Raw genomic sequence first — 9300 nt, 5'->3', positions numbered from 1 at the left:
TTGGGGAAGGCCACTAATAACATGGCGGAACTCATGGCCCTAGAGAAATGCTTGGAAATCTTGGTGGATTCAAATTCACATAATGTCATCATTGAAGCAGATTTAGAATTGATTATTAGAGCGGCCAAGAAAATATGTAATGGTACATCACCAGATAAAGTGTCAAAACATTGGAGGCTATCGCAGGTCTTTCACCGTATCTACACCCACCTGCAAACTTTTAAAACTGTAAGCTTTGTCCATGTGAAAATAAAAGCTAACATGTTAGCTGATCATTTGGCGAATGAAGGAGTGACTAATAAGGAAAGGGATGCTCGGCACGTTTGGGAGTTGTTACCCCCAGGTAAACTGTTAGAGGACTGTCTCTATCAGGCTACCAAAGATAGGGAGAATTGGATTGATAGGATAGATCGAAGAGGATCAGGAGACAAGCGGGAGGATAGGGATGCCTAAACTGTCTGCCTGTTGTTTGGCGGAAGAGCACGCAAATTAATTCACTTGGCGGAAGAGCACACAACTTAATTCGCGCGCAAATGGTTTCACGAACCACAAGTGGTATTTCGGGTGGGGTCTAAGTGGTAACCGGTTTTTCAAGGTTGGCCTCCGATTCCACTCTTCAAGCGACACATAGCAGCGAGGAGGAGAGAGGAAACCGCTTTTCGGGCAGTTAATCCTCGTGCTACTTGTCCACCCAAAATCAACGTGGATCGTTGGATCCACGAAGGGTAGATCAACGATGGAGGTTTGGTCGTGCAAGTGGTTGATCGGTGATTGGAGGAAGGAGGTGGAGTTGGAATTGCAATTCGTCGTTATGCGATTTAGCGATTCAACGTTAGTCGTTGGATCATTGAAAGAGATGGACGACAGTTTTCAGGCCGATCGGAGATCGATGTTCAGTGAGCACAGTGGGAGGGCGTTGCACCCGGAAGTGTGGACCTGCCGCTTTTAATGGTCGTAGTTGTATTATTTTTGAATTCTGATCTTTTGTGTATTTCCTGTGTAATCCTTTTTTCCGATAGAGTGAATGGTTCCGAGTTGTAAAGGTTTAAAGCAAATAATGCTTCTGATAGGTTATGTGGACCATTTTTGGTATACGAAAGGAATTTTGGTTTACCCTGTAATATATGTAATGTACTTGTTCGGTTAATAGAAAGCTCCATTCTTACTTGACCAAAAAAAAAAAAATCTATATTAAGAGACATATAATATTATGTATAAAATTGCAACTGTACTACTAAATAAAATAGAAATGGAAATAGTACAAATGTTGTTTGTGATAAGGAAAGTAATGAGCCCACAAATAGGGGTTTCCAAGATGAAGACAAAGATTTGAGAAATTTTAGAGTAACACTTAAAATACAAATTCAGTGGTGGGTGAAAAGTGAAAACAACCCTTCTTAGAGAAAACATCTAAACTCAAATATGATATTGAGATAGATTCTTCCAAAAGACAAAATACATTGGTATCAATGGTATGAAAGTTGATGAGTTACAACATGGGTTTTTTACTCACATACTTTCGACTTTTTTAAGTAAGAAGGCTATTGTTGAAGGGATTGGTGCAACAATGAAAGATAATTCAACTGTTGTCAAAGTATATGGGCATAATAAACAAGATGGTCAAAGCAATGAAAATTCACCAAAAAAATAAAAATAAATAATTTCTAGCAACTAAGAAAGATAGTGCAGTCTTATATGAGTAGCTACCATATTACATAGCTTCTTAATATCGTGTTTTACATATGAGGATAATATCTTTGATGCCATGTTGAATTAGACAAATGTTGGTGAAAATAACATTTTTTCTATCATTCAAGCATTAGAAACCAACAATCGAGGGTAATATAGGTGTGCAATTATTGGTATTGAAGGTCAAGATAAGTTATTTGGTCTTTTTATCTCAAGCAATGAAGAAATTTCAGAATTTAAATCAAATTTATCTGAAAAAACCAAGAACCAATGGCGTAATGGAAACAAATTCAAGGCTTAACCAAAAGCGTATAGTGGGTTAGAAATGGATTTTGAGGGAGATAAGTCAACTGAACATAACAAAATGAAAAGAATGAAGGTTGATTCCATTGTTAAGTATGAACCTTGGGAAAAACAAGCTGAACAATTGCCTAGCACAATTTATTTTTCTCATATGCAATGTGACAATGATGAAACAACAAATGATGGAAATTGGCAACAATGCTTAAAGCGAACTATTATTAAAATCAACAAATCAACTATCCTGAAGGGTTAAGTGTTGGAAAGGATTAGAATTGCAACTGAACAAAATAAAGAACATCCTTATCATATTTTCCATCAAAACAAGTCAACTTGATCATTTTCCATTTGTAGTGAGAATGAAACAAGATTTTTTTATACAATCTCATCGCATTTAATGGAAAGTTATTTGCAAGAATCAATGGAAAGATTGAGTTGTATAGATGAACGATATTGAGGAGACTTTGTGATAGTTACAATATGAATGTGAATACATGGTGATATGCTTTCACTCCATGTTTAGTGTGGTGAATATTTCATTCTAATTGTTGATCATATAAAAGTTATCTATTATTTGGTATACAAGCATGAGTAGGGAGCTATAGAGCATAGAGCTTGTTATTTTAGTGCAAACTGGATAAAAACTAATGAAATATACCTTGGTGTAGAGAGTGACCATGTACTTAATACTCTAGGACTACTATTTACTTCCTCCCACTATCAGTGTTGAAGAAAAACAAAATATTCAATCATTGGCAAATGGATGCCCATAAATGATGATTCTCCACTTGGGTTTCATTGGGTGAAAAAACTAATTCCTTTTATCTATACTTTGAGGATGAAGCATTTGAAGGGGGAGACAAAGTGACATACACATATAGGTATAGATGTAGGAATGATAACTAATAATTAATACAATTGTATCATATAGCATTAGTAATAATAATGAAGAATCATAGATCACGCCCTTTCACATTGTGACTATAAATATATAGTTCCATTGTAAATCATATATTTATTATCAACTACTAACCATTTTTTTCTTTTGTGTATGTGCGTTATTTGTAAAAGCACCAATGGAAACTTCTTACAAAGGACTTACCTTATAAAGTAACATGTGTTGTATTCAAAACCATATAAAATCACACATTATCTTAATGATAGTTGAGGACCTTGTGGCTTGAACCAAAGATGTGAATCTTGCCCATCATAAGCAATGTGAAGCCAAGAGTTCAACCACATTGGTCTAGTGGAGTAGTCACACATGCAGAGGAGCCCACCCATAATAAACGTAAAGGATGCATAAATAGTAAACATAAAGCACACAAAGAAATCATAGCACTCCATGCCAACAATGTGCACACTAGAGAATCACACAACATAGTTGTTCATTTCGAAAACAAATACTCTTCACAAGAATCCATATAAGAAAATCATGCGTGCTTCCCCACTAAAAAACATGCAAAAGAAATGAATAATACATTAGTTATTTTTCAAATATAAGAAGCATTTTTATTTATTTATAAGAAATCAAGAACAACATATGATCCAAGAGGGCATACATACAACCAAAGAGAATTGTAATTTTGCTCACATCAAGAATTTCCTCTCATAGAAACATGGAAAGATAGAGGATGTAAGGATAACTTCTTCCCTCTTCTTGTCTTCATTAGAAAGTAAGGTGACCCTTGAATAAAAGGCTGATTTTTAATTTCACATTGTGGAGATAGTTGATTCTATGAGATATTTTTTTGTGGGTGACCAAAGTAGACAATAGATATTTTTAGACCAATTACACTTGGATATGGGTTTTTAATAAAAAAAATCTCATAATAACTAATCAAGGTACAACCTATGAGGTTAACATACCCGTTTCATTGTTAGAAATTCAACTTTTAAGGTTGTAGCACTAAAATTATGACGTTGGAAAATGAAAACCATAACAATAAAATCCCAAAACCTAATAGATGAAGTTTCTTGAAGGAAAAACCATAACAATAAAATCCCAAAACCTAATAGATGAAGTTTCTTGAAGGAGAGAATTCCGGTTATCCAACAATAAAACTTTTAAATGGAGTTTTTTAAATAAGTGAATTAGGTTTGTGTGGCAATTATTTAAAACTTACTTTTCTGGAATTAGGTTGAAATTGCTTTAAGATTGAATTTTTTTAGATTGAAATTGATTTAAGATTGATTTTTTTGCCCACAAATTAAAATTTATAAAATTAGAACATTAAACTTATAATATGAAATATGAAAACCGTTATAATAATAATATCCCAAAGTCCGGTTAATAAAGTTTCTCTTTCGAGAAACTTAAGTTAGTATAACAATAAAAAAAAATGGTAAATGAAGTTTCTGGAAGGAGAAAAACCGATAGATAAAGTTTGCCAAAGAAAAAAAAAATTAGATCTGTATCACAATAAATACCCATGACGGATTGGTTTAGGGGCAATTCGTTGAAAAACCAACCCCTATTTTTTACTTTATCCCAAGGGAGAAGTTAAGTTGAAAGTATTTCTACGACTATAAAATATCCTCAAGGGAAGGGAAGGGAATGGAATGGAATTCAAGTGTGAAACAACTATTTTGAACATTTCGCCAGTCGTGCTTCTTGGCCTGCATTACTCGTCTACAGTTTCGATCGCTCTCGGCCCAATTTCGTAAGTTAACTCCCTCTCTGCGTTCTGTGTGTGAGAGTGTCAATATGGGCGAGGGAGCAGCGATCGGAATCGATCTGGGGACGACGTACTCGTGTGTGGGAGTGTGGCAGCACGACAGGGTGGAAATCATCGCCAATGATCAGGGGAATCGAACCACTCCCTCCTATGTCGCTTTTACTGATACAGAGCGTCTCATCGGAGATGCTGCCAAGAACCAGGTCGCCATGAATCCTATCAACACTGTTTTCGGTTAGTAATCTCTGTCACTCTTTTGAGGGAGTTCATTCCACTGCTTATTTCTGTATATGTGATTCAGTTGTTGTATATTAATTCCCCTTTCATTCTCGAATATGAACCGGGATGGACATAATTCAGCTTATAGTTTTTTTGAAGGTGATTGATATGAAGGCTTGAATTTGCAGCTGTAAGATTCTTCTGTTTGTGTAGAATTTGCATTTGTGTTCAATCTAAATCAGTTCTCTATGTTATGGCAGATGCAAAGCGGTTGATTGGTAGGAGGTTCTCTGATCCCTCCGTTGTGAGCGATGCGAAATTATGGCCTTTCAAGGTCATTTCAGGGGTTGGCGATAAGCCCAGCATCGTTGTAACATACAAAGGGGAGGAGAAGCATTTTGCAGCCGAAGAGATCTCTTCCATGGTTTTAACTAAGATGAAGGAGATTGCAGAAGCTTATCTTGGGACCACTGTTAAGAATGCTGTGGTCACTGTTCCTGCATACTTCAATGATTCTCAAAGGCAGGCAACCAAGGACGCAGGGGCAATCTCTGGTTTGAATGTTATGAGAATCATCAATGAGCCCACTGCTGCTGCTATTGCCTATGGGCTTGACAAGAAGGCTAGCAGTTCTGGTGAGAAGAATGTTCTTATCTTTGATTTGGGTGGAGGTACTTTTGATGTGTCTCTGCTCACAATTGAAGATGGTATTTTTGAAGTGAAGGCCACTGCTGGTGATACACATTTGGGTGGTGAAGATTTTGATAATAGATTGGTGAACCACTTTGTACAAGAGTTTAAGAGAAAACATAAGAAGGACATTAGTGGTAATGCCAGAGCCCTCAGGAGACTCAGAACTTCCTGTGAGAGAGCTAAGAGAACCCTTTCATCAACTGCCCAGACCACCATTGAGATTGATTCCCTATATGAAGGTATTGACTTCTATACCACTATTACTAGGGCTAGATTTGAAGAGTTGAACATGGATTTGTTCAGGAAGTGCATGGAGCCTGTTGAGAAATGCCTGCGGGATGCGAAGATGGACAAACGCTCAATCCATGATGTGGTTCTTGTTGGTGGGTCTACCAGGATCCCTAAGGTTCAGTCCTTGTTGCAGGACCTCTTCAATGGCAAGGAGCTTTGCAAGAGCATTAACCCTGATGAGGCTGTTGCATACGGAGCTGCAGTGCAAGCTGCTATTTTGAGTGGAGAGGGCAGTGAGAAAGTGCAAGATCTGTTGCTTCTAGATGTTACTCCCCTTTCATTAGGGCTAGAAACTGCAGGTGGGATTATGACAGTTCTCGTCTCCAGGAATACTACCATCCCCACAAAGAAGGAGCAAGTCTTTTCTACTTACGCAGACAACCAGCCTGGTGTGTTGATTCAAGTGTATGAGGGTGAGCGAACTCGAACCAGGGACAATAACTTGTTGGGTAAATTTGAACTTTCTGGTATTCCCCCTGCTCCCAGAGGAGTTCCCCAGATCACTGTGTGCTTTGATATTGATGCCAATGGTATTCTAAATGTCTCTGCTGAGGACAAAACCACTGGTCACAAAAACAAAATCACCATTACAAATGACAAGGGTAGATTGAGTAAGGAGGAGATTGAGAAGATGGTTCGTGATTCTGAGACATACAAGGCTGAAGATGAAGAGCACAAGAAGAAGTTAGAGGCCAAGAACTCTTTGGAGAACTATGCTTACAGCGTAAGGAATACCATTCGAGATGATAAGATTGCGGCAAAGTTAGATCCATCTGATAAAAAGAAGATTGAGGATGCCCTTGAACAGACTATCCAATGGCTCGATAACAACCAGCTTGCAGATGCTGACGAGTTTGATGACAAGATGAAGGAGCTGGAGAACACTTGCAATCCTATCATTGCTAAGATGTACCAAGGCGCTGGTGCTGATATACCTGGTGGAGCCTATGGAGCTGCTGGCTCTCCTGAACAGGGTTATTCTGCTGCTGCAGGCTCGGGGCCTAAAATTGAGGAAGTTGATTAAATAATTTTCTCTTTTTTCTTTTTGTTTTAACCGTGTTAGAAGATGATACAGCACCCTTACAAATCAGGATTTAGAAGGTGGATTGTCTCTCCATTGAATGCTGTTGTTTTGAGCAGCAAGGAAATGAGGATTTAGAAGGTGGATTGTCTCTCCATTTTAGATATGAGAATTGAATGCTGTTGTTTTGAGCAGCAAGGAAATGAGGATTTGTGTTGATATTCTACTTCGTTATGTTGTTGGAATACTTTAGAGCTGTTTCATTTTTTCTAAATTTTTATATTGTTTTATTGGTTGTGTATGGGTGTTTTTGGTTCTTACAAATCTAGATTTAGAAGTGGAATAGTACAGTTTGTGTTGAAATATTTTATATCTATTTCACTTTTATTATGTTGGAATAATGAGGATTTGTATTGTGTGCCTTTAAATATTTTATATCTATTTCACTTTTGTTAGGGTGGAATAATGAGGATTTAGAAGGTAGATTGTATCTTAATTTTAGATATGAAAATTGAATGTTGGTGTTTTGACTTGTAAGGAAAAGAGAATTTGTGTTGGATATTTGATTTTTATTTTGTTGGAATACTCGAGAGCTGTTTTTTTTTCAATATTCTTTTATTAGTTTATTGGTTTTGTATTGTTTTTTTTAATTGATATTACATGGTAAAAGTTACCTGGTATAATACATGAAATTTTGAGGTTTAAATTTCCAAGTATCATGGTACACTAGGCAAATGTATCCTTTAAATGGAGGAAACCATATCTCAAATGAAATCTACTATTTAAGTTAGCAAAACATAGCTAAAATGAAGCCTTGGTAATCGCTCTCCATCCACTTTAAAACTAAAACAAAGGCCTCATTAACTTCACAACATATCATTTTAGTTCATTATTCAACAATTTAATGAGGTAATGATATGAACAATATTTTCTTATGTTTAGACATTGTGGAAAAAAGTCAATATTTGTTACAAATTTGTTATATTTCATAATATAATAAGTTGCATTCTATTCCACTTAAAATTTGATAACTAAAATGGTCTATTTTATGATATGGTTTGTCTTGCTTTCACATAATGAAATGGTCTAATATATTGAGTAATAAAGATGCAAAATAATTATAATGACCTAACCATTTTTGTCAAAGAGAAATTTAATGATTTATTGAAGTAGTGTCACCAACAAAATTGAAACCTAAGCCTTTATCCTTATTCTTCCAAGCAAATAAAAGCATAGACAAAACGGTAAGGAGGTTAACTTGCCAGTATGATTCTTCCAAGCATTTACAAAAGCATAAGTATGTTAACTTGGGATTAGGAGGTTATTTTGTGTCTATAAAAAGAAATTACTATGGAAAACAATTACAGGAGGTTATGTTGTGTCTAAAAAGAAATTACTATGGAAAACAATTATAGGAGGTTATGTTGTGTCTATCCAAAATGAAATTAGGATGGAAAAAAAATAGAGACAGTAAGAGTACCACAACGTCTATTTACACTAAAAAGAGAAAAATCTTAGTTTAAAGCTTAAGTTTCCAACAAAAGCATCAATTTTTAAAAGATTTTAGGATTAGCTATTTGTTAAGTTTTCAATTTTACATGCTTTTTTTTTCATAGTAATTCTTTCTTATATTTGATGGAAATTCCTTGTCATTGTTTGGGAAAATTTGCCACCAATTAAATGGAAATCTAAATATCCTTCAACAAGGAATAACAAATATACAAAGTCATAAACATGTCAACTTGCTAATTCTTTCATATTCTTTGTCATTTGTCAGTTTTCTACATGCTATTTGGGTAAAACAAACATATTCTACTATTCATCCTAATCTTTGTAGAGCAAACTGTAACTAAATTGAAGTCAAGGTGATTACTTAACTCTCCATTCACTTGAGCAATCCAAAATCACATTAGCTTCATACTAGACCATTTTAATTTATTATTGAATAATCTAATGATTCAAGGGTATAAGCATTTTAAAAATGAAGTTCTTATGTTTGAGGAAATATATTATTAGTTCTTTAGACTCATATTAAATATGTTCTTTGGTAATAAAATTAAAAAATAAATAAATTTGTAAAAAGAAAATCACTTTTGCCAAAGCGAACGGTGTATTATTAATGTTTTTGGGCTCATATATTAAATATGTTCTTTAATAAAATTAAAAAATAATTAAATTTGTAAAAAGCTAACCACTTTTGCTATAGCTACTCATTTGTTGAATTATTATAGTGTTGTTGGGCTCATATATGATGTTATTTGGTAATAAAAAATAAAAAATAATTAAATTTGTAAAGAGCAAGTCACTTTTACCAAAATGAAAGGTGTTTTTATTGATTTATGGTTATTCATTTGTTGGAAATGAAATTGAAGTAAATTAAATAAACATGTTTAACTTGCCATTTTGAAT

The 9300-nt window shown here is 34.9% G+C and overlaps 1 protein-coding gene across 1 annotated transcript; it reads left to right on the top strand.

The window, feature by feature from the left end:
* The first annotated feature begins 4696 nt into the window (after nt 1-4696).
* Nucleotides 4697-7030, top strand: LOC149186193 (heat shock cognate 70 kDa protein-like). Its single transcript, XM_089412583.1, has 2 exons — nt 4697-4901; nt 5147-7030. The coding sequence occupies exons 1-2, from the start codon at nt 4697-4699 to the stop codon at nt 6892-6894; spliced, it is 1953 nt and encodes a 650-aa protein (XP_089268709.1). The 3' UTR covers nt 6895-7030.
* Nucleotides 7031-9300: the final 2270 nt, after the last annotated feature.

The sequence above is a fragment of the Pinus tabuliformis genome, chromosome 3_1 (assembly GCF_031772625.1).
Source record: "Pinus tabuliformis cultivar Carrire ecotype Pingquan chromosome 3_1, CPIR1, whole genome shotgun sequence".
NCBI classification, from domain to species: Eukaryota; Viridiplantae; Streptophyta; class Pinopsida; order Pinales; family Pinaceae; genus Pinus; species Pinus tabuliformis.
This window is presented reverse-complemented; position numbering and strand designations above follow the sequence as displayed.